The sequence below is a fragment of the Eptesicus fuscus genome, chromosome 20 (assembly GCF_027574615.1).
Source record: "Eptesicus fuscus isolate TK198812 chromosome 20, DD_ASM_mEF_20220401, whole genome shotgun sequence".
Classification (NCBI taxonomy): Eukaryota; Metazoa; Chordata; class Mammalia; order Chiroptera; family Vespertilionidae; genus Eptesicus; species Eptesicus fuscus.
Genome location: NC_072492.1, coordinates 19,832,590 through 19,849,766, shown reverse-complemented (window position 1 = coordinate 19,849,766; position 17,177 = coordinate 19,832,590). Strand labels below are relative to the sequence as shown.

At 53.4% G+C, this 17,177-nt stretch overlaps 1 protein-coding gene across 1 annotated transcript; it reads left to right on the top strand.

Moving 5' to 3' along the window:
- Positions 1-1,178: 1,178 nt before the first annotated feature.
- Positions 1,179-15,991, top strand: LOC129147410 (galectin-9B-like). The gene is made up of 12 exons (XM_054709390.1): positions 1,179-1,184; positions 1,338-1,402; positions 4,410-4,611; positions 5,950-6,060; positions 7,032-7,127; positions 9,380-9,415; positions 9,572-9,667; positions 11,325-11,360; positions 11,819-11,913; positions 13,186-13,275; positions 13,401-13,563; positions 15,251-15,991. Exons 1-12 carry the CDS (start codon positions 1,179-1,181, stop codon positions 15,395-15,397), a joined length of 1,143 nt encoding a protein of 380 aa, XP_054565365.1. The 3' UTR covers positions 15,398-15,991.
- Positions 15,992-17,177: the final 1,186 nt, after the last annotated feature.

Sequence of the window (17,177 nt, the reverse complement as noted above, 5' to 3'; positions counted from 1 at the left end):
ATAACATCCATTATGAGGTTTCTATTTGTGAACCACCTTTTTCTACATGATGATGTATTCATAAGAGCAATAGAATTTTAAAGGAGAGAAATACCTTTTTGTGAATCTAACTTTCATAGACGTTGGGCTGCCACTAGTGAGCCCGTGTGACTTTGGACATGTTCCCTAGCTTCTCAGAGCCTCAGTTTCTCTGTGTGTAAAATGGGTATAACCAGGCCTTCCAGCACCACCACCATCCCTCCCTATGTGGGCCTGTCAAGTAGCCCATTGTTTTCTGGACATTGCAACACAGCATCAGGAGACACAGCCATACACCTACAAAGAGCAGCCTCTGAAACTCGCTGTCATGTCAGTGGCCAGACTCTGTGAACTTGTATATGAACCGAAAACGATTCAGAGGAAGGAAGAGTCAGTGAGGTGGGAGTGTCTACTTACCTGAGTCCGATCCTGGCCCCTTCTCCCCAGCACTTTCCCTTTCTCTTTCTCTAAATCGATATCCTCTTGCTCCTGGCTCCTCCCCATGGAATAACTGCCAAATAGCTTTGTTTTCTGTTTCAGAGTAAAGTCCTCTCTGGGCAGAGAACTGCCTGGCTGGTGTGAGGAGGAGCCGTGACCACAGAGGTGGTGGAGAGATGGGATCCAACAGCAGCATGTGTTCCTCAGTGAGTCCCCACGCTGTGGGCACAGGCGACGCTGCAGGGCTGACTGTCTGCCTTGTCATGGAATCCACTCTGGGTCTCCTAGGAAACCAGACTGGGGTGGCAGAGGGTGCATGGGGGGCTGACATGCCCGATGGGGCAATCCTGAAACACCCTCTGCCCCAGGCCGGTCTCACCTGCCTCTCAGTACCGAGGGATGATAATCACCCGCAGTGGTGCATTGCACAGATGGTGCTGAGCTTCCTCTGGGTGCCTGACCTGTCCTGGGTGCTGAGGGCAGAAGGGCACTGGTCAGCACTGGAAGAGTGGGGCTTTGTTGGAATGAAAGGGGAAGTCAGCAGGGCTTCCGGGGAGACCAGCAGCCTGGCCTGGGCACTGACTTAGGAGATGGCCTCCCTGGGTTCAGCCGTTTCCTAGCTGGGTGACCTCAGGCGAGCTGCTTTTCCCTGTCTGGGCCTCAGTTTCCAAATCTGTAAAATAGGGGTAATCCTTGAGCCGCCTCCCAGGATTGGGGTAAAGATGGCGGTAGCATATCTAGGGCGTTTGAACAATGCCTGGCACGTGGTGGGGGCTTTTGAAGTGTTGAGTATGATTAGGAGTCTGGGGGCCATTAGCAAGTGCCAAAGGGAACAGAGAGAAGGAGCAGGACCCTAACTGACTGCCGTCTTCTCCCTGCAGACACTCGCCATCGAAGGGGGTCTCAAGGAAGGACATGAGATCATTATCAAAGGAACTGTTGTTCCGTCCAATGGAACCAGGTACCTGGAACTGTTGTTTCCCCCAGCCTTGCCCCTTAGCAAACCATGGCGCCTGTCAGCTCAGGCTGGTTCCCCCAACACTGTCCAAGCTGCCTGTGCCTGGCTCAGGGGACGCTGGAGAGTAGGGCCCGGTCCCTGCCAGCACTGCTGAGGACCCCTGCCCTCTGCCAATAGCATCTGGACACCATTAACGTAGACGCCCCATAGACACAGGGAGAGCGGGAGCTCACAGTCTCGGGCCAGCCCAGAGGCAGATCTTTATGGTCTAGGATTGAATTTTGCACATGAAGATCCAGAGATGCAAGAACAATGCCTCCTTTACTTCCCATAAAGGCCTTCACTTATTCTGTGGCCCCTATTTCGCTGATGTGGAAATATTTAAACTTGGCATCAAATGTAATTAGATCTCTACTGTTTCAAGTTCATTCCTAGAAAACACGAAGGCAATTCAAAATACAAACATCTCCTCGGCACTGCCGCCCACCCAAGAGGGGCCTTTGGGGCTCAGGGAAGACTTTCACATCTTCCCAGAGGCCAAGCCCCTCTAACGCTGGCCCAGCCCTGGCTGCCCGTGCTGAGGTCCAGGTGTGTGGAGGTGAGGGGCTCTTGCCTGATTTGGGAGGGGCCCTCCCACCTGGTGGCTGCCTGCTGAAGCCCACGGTGCCCACAGAAGCCCTTCTGCACACACAGCCCTCTCTTGGAAGCCTCTGTCTCAATCACAGATGTCTTTTGTCCCCAGTGGTCCTTTCATCACCTCGCATGGGGCCTGAGGACCTTCTGGATCTCCCAGGCCCGGCCCTACCTCATCTCAGCTTGTAGATTCTAGTTGACTTTCTCCACCATCGCCTTCCCTGCCAGGTGGGCGTAGGCAAGCTCATCCTGTGACATCTCCCCGAGCCCTGAGTGCCTCCAGGAGATGCCAAGGAGAGTGAGGCTCCCAGATGGCCCTAAACGCTGCCATTGGGGAAGCTGAGCCCTCACCTCTGACCCTCCATCCCTTCTCTCTCCTTCTCCCTCTGCCTACCTCCTATCCTACTGTCCCCACTTCTTCCCATGGGTGCTTTTGCACTCTCTCTCCCCTGGGGCAGGAGGTTGCAAGGGACCAGAGAAATGGAGCTGGTGACCACAGAGGGACAGATACATCCAGAGCTATTTCAGAAACGACAGCCTCCATGTTCAGAGGAATCTGGACTTGGTTTTCTGGTTCCAGAGCCAGTGGGAGCCTCCTTTCCTTTTCATGTCCCCAGAGGGAGGGCTGGCTGGGCCATGGGCCAGGGCACTTCCCTGCTGGCTGAGGGCCCCCAGGGGGAGCTGGTATTGAGGAGGCCCCAGAGCTCGGCCTCCTCCACAGAGACACCAAATGGGCTCTGCAGGAATTGAATAGAATGTCTGATGGGCCACCTCTGGGCTTGGTACAGTGCCTGGCCCTATGGGGGATACAGAAGACATGAAAGCGGGGTGGGGGTGGAGGCTTCCCTGAGTGCTGTGCATTAGTTGGGGACACCAGAGTGACCCCAAGAAGCAGGGTGTGAACCACGTTCATGCTCAGGTCGGGGAAGGCTGGAGTAGACAGTGACACCTCAGGGAGAACCTCAGATTGGGGCTGGTTCTAGGCCATGTGTCTGGGAAGGGCAGAACAGATGTTTATTGTGGCCCTTTTGTGACCACAGCTCCTTGGAAAGTTCTTTTTCTTTTCTTTTCTTTTTTTTTTTTTTTGGTTAATCTTTGCCCAACGATATTTTTTTCCAATGATTTTTAGAGAGAGTGAAAGGAAGTGGGAGAGACAGTGAAACATCTATGTGAGAGAGACACATCGATTGGTTGACTCCCTCACACTCTCCAACCAGGTCCAAAGATCAACGGAGGCATGCGCTCTTGTCCAGAATCAAACCCGGGACCCTTTGGTCAGTGGTTGGAAGCTCTATCCACTGAGCCAAAGAGGCTAAGACACTTTTTTTAAAAATAAGTATATTTTTATTGATTTCAGAGATGAAGGGAGAGGGAGGGAGATAGAAACATCAACGATGTGAGAGAATCACTGATTGGATGGCCTCCTGCTGGGAACTGAGCCTGCAACCTGGCCTGTATCCCGACCAGGAATTGAACCATGACCTCCTGGTTCATAGATCGATGCTCAACCACTGAGCACACTGCCTGGGCTGGAAGGTTCTTTTGTTTTAATTCCTGACCTTGGAACCCAAAGGAAGTTTTGAAGGTGAGGACTTCCTTCTGAGGAGAGAGACAAGAATAAATATCCACTTATGTGGGGGCTTTCCGAACACTGCCTCAGTCATCACCCCCAAAGAAGGGAGTCACCCCCTTTCCTGGGTTCAGTGAGACCATAGTTCTGAGTCATTCCCTCCACCCCCCATGACAAACAGTACCAGCTGGGGTCAGGGTCCAGGCCTAAGAACTTTAGGGCACCACTCCACACCTCATGTGTGGGACACACACCAGCTTCTGATGAGGGACAGACACACATACACTGGCAGTTCTCATGCCTGGAGAGCCCATATCCATCCCATGCTTCCCCTGTTACACACCATCTTCGCAGGTAAACTCCATCAATGTCACATGTTCTCTCCATTTGTTCTCTTCCTTCCCAACTGAGCAGCCGTGGACTGGCCTCTAACCAGTGCCCACTGGGCATGAGAGGCTCTTGCTTCTGGGCACATTCCTGGATTTGCATCTTCATACAAATGTGAGATCAGTTTCCAAGACCTATGCATCCTGAGGCTAGAGTCCACATTGCCCTTTACCCCATTCCTGCTTATTTCTGGAAAGTCACACTGGAAAGGGCAAAATGCAATAATTACACAAAACACACTAAGCGCAAATTAGGTAAACAAAAAGGAAGGCAGCAAAGTGGGATGGGTACAACTGCCTCACAGGTTGTAGGCAAGTTCCCAGGCGCACACGGAAGTCAGAGGCCCCGGGCCCTCCTGCTCCTACCTTTGTCAATTAACCAGAACACTGATTTCCGTCCGCCTAGGTTTGCTGTGAACTTTCAGATCGGCTTCAGTGACGATGACATTGCCTTCCACTTCAACCCTCGGTTTGAAGAGAACGGGTATGTGGTCTGTAACACCAAGCAGAAAGGACGCTGGGAGAAGGAAGAGATTAAGAAGGTAAATCCCTTCCAGATGGGGAAGCCCTTTGAGATCCGCTTCCTGGTGGAGAGCACCAATTTCCAGGTGAGCAGGATTCTCCTCCCTCCCACTGCCTGCCCCCCTGCCCTATTGTAAACAGACAGCCAATGTGTCTGCACTGCCTGTCACTACTTGAGCCAATTCAGCAGAGACAGTACTGAATCATAATGAGTGTTTATTCCTATACTGCCAGCAGTATGGGGAGAGCATCAGGTCATCCACAAAAATCTGCTCTGCACCCCTTAAGCCAGCTGCTTCTATTGGATAGAAGGACAAAGGATTGATGGGGAAATAGCCAAAGGGGATGCCAAATGGGCAGTTAACAGGTAAGCAGGCTGGAGAATTGCAAAGGCCTGCAGGTATGCAAAAGTGCTGGGGATCTTCAAAGGGCTAGTGATATGCAAGGGCTGGGGCCTTCAAGGAGCTGGTAGCTCTGGTTTCTGCAACAAAGTTGTTAATCTTGCCATGATAATGGGATGCTCCATGTGGGGAGGATGGGCTGCATTTCCAGGTGAGTCCCCAGGTCCCACAGGACTGCCAGCCAGGTTAGAATGTGCCTTCTTTAATCAGAATAAAACAATCACAGTTAACAGAGCATGAGTAATATGTCTTACAATTCTAGGTGGTTCTTAGCATTCTATTACTGCCCTTATCACTATCAGGTCTAGAGAAAAGCCTTTAACTCATTACCCAAGCAATGCCATTATACAGAGAACAGGACTTTACACTCTTCACCTGCACCTACACAGCACCTGTTGCTAGGAAATAAGAACTAGATATGTTGCCCTCCCCACCTGCTCTTTGGCCTGGGGTCCCAGGTGACTCCCATCCTCTGCTGCAGCCTTGTCCTCTCCAGGTCCTTGACAGCATCTGTTCTTGGTGATGCTGTGGCGGCCCTTCTGCAGGCCCAGGGGTGGCTCAGGGCTGCGGGGTGGAGTCATTGCTCTTGCAGGCAGAGCAGGGCTGCTGGGCCCGGGGAGAGGGATGGCTGTGTCTGTGCTTCTCTGTGTGAAGGGGGCTCCCAGGCCCTCAGGGTGCAACCTGAGGTCCCCTCTCCTCTGCTCCCATGAGCACTTTATGCCCATTGAAATGCACATATTGAAATGGCACCCGGGTCAGCTGAGAAAGACAAACCTAGAGCAGGAAACAAACCAGAACTCAGAAGCCAAAACTAGAGCCAAGTGGTGACTGGGTTTGGCTGCATTTGGGACCACATGTGTGTTCCTGTACCTGGAGCAGCCTGAAGGCTGGGCCCCCACCTACAGGGCATGGAGGTGAAAACCAGACAGGCCTTAATTTCTAGAAGCAGGGGTCCTAGTGCTCAGGTGTGCTCCCCGCCCTGGTCTGTGTCCCCTCTCCTGGACTATGTGCTCCTGTTGACAGGTGATGGTGAATGGAGATCGCTTTGTGCAGTACGAACACCGCGTGTCCTTACACCGCGTGGACAACATCTCTGTCACCGGCCCCGTGAGGCTGACACACATCAGCTTCCAGGTCAGATTGTCCTAATGGCACCTGTCTGAGGGGCTGGGTGCAGGGGCCAGTCTACTATGCCTAGGCCCTCTTGGGGGGAGCCAAAGTTTCCAGCTAATCTCTCACCCAGGTGACTCTGGGGATAGGACATACCTCTGGCTATCCCTGCCCCATCCTTCTTATGGCACCATTTCTGTCCAGAGCACCTGCCTCAGCCAGACTCCTTCCCCTCTTGTCTGTCACTCTACTCCCACCCTTGTTAGCAGGCCATGTGTTTCCATGAGATCCATTGTCATCAGCTGTGGGATCTCAGACAAGTGAGTCTGCCCCCACCCCAGCCTCAGTTTCCTCATCTGTGCAAGGGGCATAGTCACTGCCTCCCCAGGAGGTACTGTGTGGGCGCAATGAGGGGATACATGTCCGAGGTCACCAAATGCCCCACATCGGCCACCCCAGGGTCTACGGGACTCTCTCTGCGTTTTCCAAATTTGAATGTGGTGCCAACATCTACAAGGTCAGGAGCAGGTGTGCGTTGTGGAGCTGAGTGCTGGTGATGGCTGTACCACAGTGTGAAGGAAGGCACTTAATTCCCCTCAGACATACACTCTTAAGATGGTACATTTTATGTGCATTTTACCAAACATTTTCCAGGTCAGGTGATATCACATGGAAATCTGAAGGTCTTGCTTTCTGTGAAAACAGGGAAGATTGGGGTAGGCCTGGCACACATTCCCACAATGCCCCAGGCGCCTGGATTAGAGATGTTATTTTCACTTCGGTATTTGAGTGTGCTCCTGAGATGGGAAAAGCACACAGTAGGCCCACAACAAATATGAGCTCCTCTCTCTTTGTTCCCATCTCTTACTCTCTCCCTCTCACCTACTCTGTCCCTGCCTGCCTGGCTTTCTCCCTCTTCTCCGGGCCCCTGCCTTTCCATTCCTCTTTGGTCATTAAAGCTTCTCTTCACTCCAAGTTGCCTTTTGTTTTAACAGGACACCGGTACACTCTCTGACCAGAAGATGATCTCTGAGGTGCAACCCTACCCCAGTCCCTGTGGCTCACCTGAGTCTGAAGAGCAGAAACCAAAAGTGAGTTGAACATGGACACCTGGGAGGCTGAGCAGTCAGCAGGAAGGACAGGGGTCTGAGAGAGAGGCTACTTCCTGCCAGTAGGCAACTAGGGCCTCTAAGCCCCATCATGTGCACCCAAGGTTCCCTATCTCCATCCACCAGGCACCCAGGCCCGGGACCTGGGAGGCGTTTTTGGTCCTTCCTTCCCTTCCTTAATTTCCCTCCAGGGCACCAAGGCCTCCCCTTCCTGAAGCCACTGCCTTGGTCCAGGCCATTTGACTCCTCCCTCCTCTCTCCCCTCACGCCCACCCACTGTCACAGTGTCCTTCCCATAAGCAAATCTTATTTCATGCTTAAATCCCTTAAAGGCCCCAGGCTCAAATAAAGCTCCAACTCCCAAGCTGGATGTGCAGAATCCTCCCCAGTCTTGCCCAGCCCACCTCCCGACCTCCCACCTCACCCACTAAGACCCTCCATCAGCCTCCACTGCTCACTCCAGGCTCCTTTTGGCCACCACACTTTTGCATCTGCTGGCCTGGGGCCAAAGGTATCATTTGCCACCTCACCTCATCCAACCGATAACTGCCCTTCAATGCTCTGCTTCAATGTGGCTCCTCAGGGCATCTTCCCTGCCTGGCAGGTGGCTGGATGCCCCAGCCCCTCCCTGTCTCAATGGACATTTCACAACTCTGTACCATGTCCTGTTATAACTGTATTTGCATGTCTGTCTCTGTCACTCCCTCCCCCCCCCCCGCCTCTTTTCCCCAAAACCATAAGCTTGGAATAGTGACTTGTCCCTTTTTGTATCCCCAGGACTTTTCAGGGAATAGAACAGGTGCCCAATCATTATTAGCCAAAATCTCATGAAGCTGGAGGCCTCAGAGCAAAATACAGAGACTGCAAGGTAGGCTGTGCTCAGGCCTCCACTAAAGAGCCGGCATCACCTGCAGCATCGCACCCCACCCATCGCCCATGGGAGATGCCTCCTGTGGGGGCTCCGCTGGGCCTGAGCTCCCTCCCTCCAGATTACAGAGGTTACATCACAGGTTACAGAGGCGCATGTGTGCTACGCTCCTCCCCATTTCAGAGAAGCAGCATGGCCATGCTGGCACACCCTTTTGTGGAGAATTTAAGTCCTGGCTGCTGCACCCAACAGTCTCCAAGGCGATAGAATTTAAGGCTCTATTCCTTATGACACACACACACAGACACACACACACACACACACTGTGATTAAAATAATGTGCATTTCACAGAAATATACTCATCAAGGAATCATACAAGAAAAGTATAAATGGCACTCACAAGCCGACTAGTCCCTGTTGGGTGTGCCCACAAGTATAAGCTAATCTCTCCCCAGGGTGACTCTGTGGACATACCTCTGGCTACCTCATCCTACCACTCTTGCCTGTCCCTCTCTACTCCCACTCTGGTTAGGAGGCCATTTGATTCTAGAAAGAACCAGCTCAGGAATCACACTGAATCTAGCTCAGATCCCAGTGCTGCCATCGTCACCATCTGTGAGATCTCAGACAAGTGAGCCTGCCCCCACCCCAGCCTCAGTTTCCTCATCTGTGCAAGGGGCATAGTCACAGCCTCCCCAGGAGGTCTGTGTGGGCTCAATGAGGGGATACATGTCAGCGGTCACGAAATGGCTCCCATGGGCTCACCCCAGGGTCTACTGGACACTGTCTGTGTTTTCCACCTTTTGAATGTGTTGCCAACATGTACAAGGTCGGGAGCAGGTGTGCGTTGGGGAGCTGAGTGCTGGTGATGGCGGCACCACAGTGTGAAGGCGCTGAATGCCGCTCGGCTGTACTCGAGAAAATAGTGACGTGGTAAATTTTATGTGCATTTTACCAAACATTTTCCAGGTCAGGTGATATCACATGGAAATCTGAAGGTCTCCCTTTTTGTGAAAACAGGGAAGATTGGGGTAGGCCTGGCCCACATTCCCACAGGGCCCCAGGTGCCTGGATTAGAGATGTTATTTCCACTTTGGTATTTGAGTGTGCTCCTGAGATGGGAAAAGCACACAGTAGGCCCTTCAATGGATGTCCCCTCTCCTCCACCCGCCCCTCCCTGTTTGTAACCATAGTTACCTGGATGGTGGGTGAGCATCTGGGCACCACAGGCTCAGGGAGGCTTGCTTGGGAGCAGGAAGGAAGCGAGCGTGAGTCTGGGAGGCATTTCTGACCAGCGTTTCCCTGTCATCTCCCCATCCAGTGGCACCAATATTAACCACCATTTTTATTTTTCATACCCTTCAGCCTCCAAGTTATTGGCAGGCCATCACGGCTCCCATTGTAAGTTTCTCTTTGGTCCCATCTCTTACTCTCTCCCTCTCACCTACTCTGTCGCTGCCTGCCTGGCTTTCTCCCTCTTCTCCGGGCCCTGCCTTTCCACTCCTCCTTGACTCATTAAAGCTTCTCTTCACTCCATGTCGCCTTTTGTTTTAACAGGACACCCGTGCAGTCTCTGTCCAGAAGATGATCTCTGAGGTGCAATCCTACCCCAGTCCCTGTGGCTCACCTGAGTCTGAAGAGCGGAAACCAAAAGTGAGTTGAACATGGACACCTGGGAGGCTGAGCAGTCAGCAGGAAGGACAGGGTTCTGAGAGAGAGGCTACTTCCTGGCAGTAGGCAACTAGGGTGTCTAAACCCCATCATGTGCACCCAAGGTTCCCTATCTCCATCCACCAGGCACAAAGCCTCCCGGGACCTGGGAGGCTTTCTTGGTCCTTCCCTCCCTCCCTTAATATCCAGGGCACCAAGGCCTCTCCTTCCTGAAGCCACTGCCTTGGTCCAGTCCATCGGACCCATCCCCCTCTCTCCCCTCACACCCACCCACTGTCACAGTGACCTTCCCATAAGCAAATCTTATCTAATTTTCTTCCTGCTTAAATCTCTTAAAGGCCCCAGTTTCAAATAAACCTCCAACTCCCAAGCTGGATGTGCAGAATCCACCCCAGTCTTGCCCAGCCCACCTGCCGGCTTCCCACCTCACCCACAAAGACCCTCCATCAGCCTCCACTGCTCACTCCAGGCTCCTTCCGGCCACCAAACTTTTGCATCTGCTGTCCTGGTGCCCAAAGGACCTTTTGCCACCTCACCCAGCCAACCCCTGACTGCCCTTCAATGCTCCGCTGAAATGTGGCTGGCTCCTCAGGGCATCTTCCCCGCCTGGCAGGTTGCTGGATGCCCCACCTCTCCCTGACCTGATGGACTTTTAACAGCTCTGTGCACGCCAGTCACCATGTCCATTATAACTGTTCTTAGATGTCTGTCTCCGTCATTCCACCTGCTCTTTCCCCCAAACCATAAGCTTGGAATTGTGACTTGTCCCTTTGAGTATCCCAGCACTTTGCACAGTACCTGGAGTTCAGTAGGGACTGGATCAATGAATGAGGGGTGTGGGTTGCAGTCAGTAGAAGGGGAGACCAGACAGGGAAAGCAGACCAGTCTGCTGGGTGGGGAGGAGCCTCGGGCAGGAACAGGAGCAGGGCCTGGCCCTTCCTTGGCCACTTGAGCTGTGGGGGCAAGGGCAAGGGTGTCTCCCTACCCAGCTTCCTGTGGCCCATCACGCTACCTGGTGGGCCCCTGCCTCCTGCCACACTGACCTTAGAATGGTGGAGCTCCAGGGAGCCTTTGCAGGGCAGCCCGACTTTGGCCCTGGCCTTGGGCGGACAGGGTATGCTGATACACCCAGACCCAACTGGGTACCATTTTGTATTTGATCCCTTGCTACCGGGACAGGCTTGGGCAAGGTGCTTAACCTCTCTGAGCCTGTTCTCTCACTTAGCAAAAGGGAAGCTAAGGATGCCTCCCTCATAAAGCACTGAAGCCAGAGCTTGGCACACAGTAGGCCTCACTAAATACTAGTTTTCATTCTCCTGGTGAAATAGGACATGGCAAGTAATGGTTTTGCCTCTGGGAGCTGAGGTGAGCTGTATATTGTATGTCAGATACGTCCTCCTCGCTCTCTAGAGGAGCCAGCGGGATGTCCCCTCTCCTCCACCCGCCCCTCCCTGTTTGTAACCATAGTTACCTGGATGGTGGGTGAGCATCTGGGCACCACAGGCTCAGGGAGGCTTGCTTGGGAGCAGGAAGGAAGCGAGCGTGAGTCTGGGAGGCATTTCTGACCAGCGTTTCCCTGTCATCTCCCCATCCAGTGGCACCAATATTAACCACCATCTTTATTTTTCATCCCCTTCAGCCTCCAAGTTATTGGCAGGCCATCGAGGCTCCCATTGTAAGTCTCTGGAAACTCTTCATTTTGGTTCTTCCTGTGGGTTAAAAGGAGGAGGCAGGGCCAGGCATTAGGCCTCTGCCACAGGGCGACTGGCACAGCTGAGGCCAGACCCCTGGGCCACCCTTCTGACCGAGGTGGGGGTGGGATGGGGGTATGGAGGGGGGCAGGGGTGGTTGGCTGGGCTGGTGAATTGGGAAACAAGCTGAATTGCCCAAGCCCCTGCCAATCTGTGGACACGATGGCCCGCATTTACTTCTTACTGCAAAGTGAAACTATGATAAATTCCCCTGAGAAGGAAGATGGGCCAACAGGCCATTTTCAGAGTCCTGTCTGGGCTTCTGAGAGGGTTCCCCACCTGCAGCTACTGGGAGGGTGTGTGTTCAGTGGTGTCCTCTGGTGGCAACTTGCGGTCTTCGCGCTGGTGAGAGCAGGTTAAAAACCCCATTTCTTTCTTCCAGACTCAAACTGTGGTCCACACAGTGCAGAGCACACCTGGACAGATGTTCCCTGTAAGTCTGCAAGTTCCGTCTGCGCACAACCCCGCTCCCTCCTGCTGGTACAAGTCGGCCGGGAGCCCTGGAGTTAGGGGAGCTGCCTGCGGAGGGGCTGAGGGCAGCTGGCCAGGATGGGGTCTGGGACAATGGCAGGAAGTTGCACCAAGGCTGACGGGAGAGGGAAGGCGAATGGGAGAATCCAGGGGCAGAAGCCTCACACTGGAGCATCCCCTCTAGAGTGTGTGGGGGCCTGGGTGCAGGCGCAATCCCACACTGAATTTCCTGGTCTCTTTTCAACAGAATTCCATAATGCCCCCTACCCCCTGAGGGCTTACCCCAGCCCCAGCTACCTAAGTGATTTCTCAGGGAGGGCGCAGTTCCCTTTGTGCAGGGCAGCGGGGAGGCGAGGGGCAGCTCACAAAGTTAAAAGCAGCCCTGGGGTGAGCTGACCTTCTTCAAACATCTGGGGAAATCAGAAGACAGTTGAAAGGAGCTTTCACCTCCTAAGGGGCCCCTTCATCACAAGCGTTGTTATATGGCCTCTTCTCAGCCCAAGCATCCTTTTGTGTCCAGCAAAGTTCTCTTCGTGGCAGTTTATTTACTTACTTATTTTTAATACTCACCCGAGGATATTTTCCCACTGACTTTTAGAGTGAAAGAGAGAGGGAAAGACAGAGAGAAATATTGATATGAGAAAAACATCGATTGGCCTCCTTCATGTGCCCTGAGCAGGGCCCAAGCTGGGGAGGAGCCTGCAACCAAGGTACATGCCCTTGACAGGAATCAAACCAGGGACCCTTCAGTCCGAAGGCTGATGCTCTATCCACTGAGCCAAACCAGCTAGGACTTTTCGTGGCAGTTTAAGCGCATAAATTTGAGGAACACTGGGAAGTTTTTCTTATTTGCTAACCAAGTAAAGCTATCACAATTCTTTTTGTTGTTGTTAAATTTATTTATTTTTTAAAATATATTTTTATTGATTTCAGAGAGAGGAAGGGAGAAGGAGAGATAGAAACATCAATGATGAGAGAGAATCATTGATAGGCTGCCTCCTGCACGCCCTCTACTGGGGATTGAGCCCACAGCCTGGGCATGTGGCCTTGACATGAATGAAACCTGGGACCATTCATTCCGTCTGCAGGCTGACACTCTATCCACTGAGCCAAACCTAATTGTGGGCTATCACAATTCTTTCTTGAAAATATATGACGCTCGCACACAGTTGTCAAACTCAGGTGACAGTCCAAATTCATGGACATTGGCAGAGAGTTCCCCCGACAGCGGTGGCCTCTCTGGCTGCAGCTGGCTGACCTGCCCCTCTCCTCCCGACAGCCAATACCGTTCTTCACCAGCATCCCTGGGGGGCTGTACCCCTCCAAGGGCATCACCATTTCAGGCACCGTCCTGCCCTATGCTCAGAGGTAAGCCTGGGCTCTCGGGGAGGAGAGATACCCCAAGGTCATTCTGGTCCCCACCCCCCAGCTCTGGGAGGGGCTGGGGCCCAGCGCTCAGTGGGCAGAGATCCAGGTGAGCTGCTCACCCCCAGGTTCCACATCAACCTGCGCTCTGGGAATGACATCGCCTTCCACATGAACCCCCGTTTCAATGAGAACGCCGTGGTCCGCAATACGCAGACAAACAACTGTTGGGGGCCTGAGGAGCGTGGCCTGACCCGGAATATGCCCTTTGTCCGAGGCCAGGCCTTCTTGGTAAGGTGCCCAGCCTGGAGCTCCAGGGGGTGAGGGTGGAGGGTGTCTGGGGGCCCCTTGAACAAGATGGGGGCTGAGGCCTCTTGGGTGAGGGTTGGGCCCAACAAATATTGTTATTATGGTTTTACTATTGCTGCCCCATATAAAATAGGGGGTGGAATCTGTTGTTTACAGAGGGAAAAACTCTCAAGTATAGGTTCTTTGCCTGAGGTCACACAGCCGATAAGTGCCAGATGGAACCCAAGAGTGAGGTCATTCATTTACTCACTCACTCACTCACTCAGTCACTCACTCACTCAGTCACTCACTCAGTCACTCACTCAGTCACTCAGTCATTCAACAATTATTGGTCAGCTCTGCCATCCAGGCCCACTTGGGGCAGGAAGGAGCCCAGGTGTTGGAGGGCAGCAGTGAAGCAGCCAGACCAGGTCCTGCCCTGAAGTTTACAGTTTTGGTGGGGGAGGGTCACTGCAGATCACAACAGGTGCTGTGCCCAAGCAACAGAGAATAAAGGGGTACAGTAAGGCCTGGACAGGGACCCCGCTGCCTTAGATGGGGACAGCTCTCAGAGGCCACAGTGCACTGGAGACCTCAGTGATAGAAGGAGTTCACCCCACAAAGATCTGAGGTTCCCAGCAGGCTGCAGAGGGAGCAGCTATTATTGCAAAAGGGAGAGTCCTGGGAGGGGTCTGTCCAGGAACCAAGAGGGTGGTGAGGCTGGAGGCCAGGATCACAGAGCAGGCGTCCTCAACCCTCATTACAGACCACCTGGAGAGCTTAAAAAAGGAAAATAAATTCCTGGTCCTGCCCAGGCCAGCGAGAGGGTGAGCCTGGGCATCCGTATTTTAAAATAGGCCCAACGCTCCTCACCCAGGGTTGACAATGACCGATGTAGGTAGGACCTTGAGGGCCATGGGAAGGAGCTTGGGTTACAATACAGTGCGTTGGTGGGTTTGGAGCCAGAGAGCAATTTACTTTGGTTTATAGACAGCTGTGTGACTTCTGAGCATGTGACTCCAGGGCTCTGGGCCTCAGTTTCCTTATCTCAGAAATGGGGCTAATAGCAATATTGATCTCATAGAGAAGTGAGAGTGAAATGACATTGTGTGATGTGAGCTGCGAGTGTTAGGCATTGCAATGGGGATGATGGCATTTTGCAGCTCTGGCTGCCTTGTGGAGAGAATGTTTGGGTGAAAGAGACTCAACACCGTTAGCAGGTGGCCGCTGCAGAAGTGTAGGCGGGGAGCACTCCGGTGTGCTGGGTACCAGGAACATGGGGGGCACAAGCCAGACTCCCTGCCCCCAGTGGGAGAGTGAGGATGGGAGAGGGAGACGTGACCCGAGGGGGCGCCTGACTTGACTAGAAAGGGGTCAGGTCACCAAAGGCAGGAAAGACTTGCCAGAGGGGGTGAGTCCTGAAGGGGGCATAGCAGCTATCCATGTGGGCAGGTGTGCGGACTGCAGAGCCTTGGAGAAGGGCACTATCTGCCATGGGGACAGAATATGGAGAAGGACAGGAAGAAGGACATGTTGAGGAAGAGCAAGTCCTTCAGGGTGACTGCCCTGCAGGCGAGGATCGGGCTTAATTAATGCTTGAGGAAGGCAAGGAGGAGGTAGTGGACAGCAGTTGGCATTCAGGTTTGAGGGCCTTCCAAGTGGAGTGCAAATGACACGCCCGTCTGTCCAGGTGTGGATCAAGTGTGAAGGTCACTGCCTCAAGGTGGCTGTGGACGGTCAGCACCTGTTTGACTACTACCACCGCCTGACGAACCTGCCCGCCATCAACAACCTGGAGGTGGGAGGCGATGTCCAGCTGACCCTGGTGCAGACATAGGCGGGGTTCCGGCCCTGGGACCTCGGGCTGGAGCACGCTGCTGTCTGTATCTGCTCTTCCCTCCACCTTCCCTGTCCCTGCCGCTGCCCCCACCCTCCCAGCCCTTCCTGGATCTGGGGCTTTTCTGGAGAGACCAGGCCCTTGTCTGCCCTGCTTCTGGCTGCAGCCATCCGGGAGTGGAGAAGGCAGCTGGCTTGGATGCTTTCCTCTGACTGGGGCTCCAGCTGTCCAAATCCTACCTTCTGATGATGGGGGAGGGGTCAGTGCAGGCTGAAGCCCATGTTCAGTGCCCTCAGCAGAAAGGGAGCGTCCTGGGCCTTCCCAAGCTCCCAGGCCAGGCCTGCCCCTCATCTACCTCTTGGCCCCATCCCCACCCTCCATTCCAGTCCCCCTCAGGCTCCAGCCATCAGCAGGCCACTCCCCTGGGAGGTGGTCTCCTCAGCCCCTTCTCTTTCTCCAACCTTTAACCTTTCCTTGCACCCTGTTCCACCCCTTCCCCTGATTGACACCTGCTGGTCTCCACCACCTGACAACACCTTTTCCAGCTGGACGCCCCCCTTTCCCAGTGCCCTTCAAATAAAGAGAAAAAGAAAACTCGGGGTTGGCACATATGCGCAGTGTGATTGCGGTTTATTCACTGTGTTTGGACACATGTTGGTGTCTGGCATCAGGGTGTTTCTGGCCAAGGAGAGAGCATGGACTTACTTTGATGAGGGTGGGGACCTGATTCATTTCTGCTCTAATTGGTTCCCCCCAAATCCCACAAGGAGTAGGAAAAAGCAGCCGGCCTAGTGCGTTTCCCACAGGAAGCTCCCGGAAATGTGGGCTGTGATATATACAGCAGGCGTCCTCAAACTACGGCCCGCGGGCCACATGCGGGTGTTTTTGCCGTTTTGTTTTTTTACTTCAAAATAAGATGTGTGCAGTGTGCATAGGAATTTGTTCATAGTTTTTTTTAAACTATAGTCCGGCCCTCCAACGGTCTAAGGGACAGTGAACTGGCCCCCTGTTTAAAAAGTTTGAGGACCCCTGATATACACATTTGGTGAATGCTACATACTTTCTCCACATTTAGAAGCAGTGTCACTCTGCACAGGAGCATGTTAGAGCCTCTGCAAGTCTTATTGTGAAGCAGCGTGTCAGCCTTTGTTCACCTGAGCAACCAGACCCGGCTGCACAGCCAGACCTCTGACACCCTCCAGCTCTGACCTCCACCACCTCTAGGGTTCCTTAGATGTTCATGACTGTGCTGAGCCTGACTCTCCTGGTCCTGGCTCCCCTGGTCCTGGCTCCCTGGCCCAGGCCCTGACCTGCATCCCTAGCCTGCACCCCGGCTGCCATACCTTCAGCTGGAAGAAATAGTCCTCGACCTGCTCCTCACTCAGGCTCAGCCTGGCAGCCACCAGCTGCTTCAGTGTGTGGGCCACATCCCGGGCCATGCGCACGTCCCCACAGACATAGAGGTGGCCTTGCTCCTGGTGGAGCACGTGGAGCACCTGGTTGACCAGAATTTGAGAGACATTTTCCTCTGGGCCCGTGCGTAAAAATAATAATGAGAAGAAGAAGAAGAAAAAGAAGAAGAAGAAGAAGGAGGAGGAGGAGGAGGAGGAGGAGGAGGAGGAGGAGGAGGAGAGAGAGAAGAAGAAGAAGAAGAAGAAGAAGAAGAAGAAGAAGAAGAAGAAGAAGAAGAAGAAGAAGGAGAAGGAGGAGGAGGAGGAGGAGGAGAGAGAAGAGGAAGAAGAAGAAGAAGAAGAAGAAGAAGAAGAAGAAGAAGAAGAAG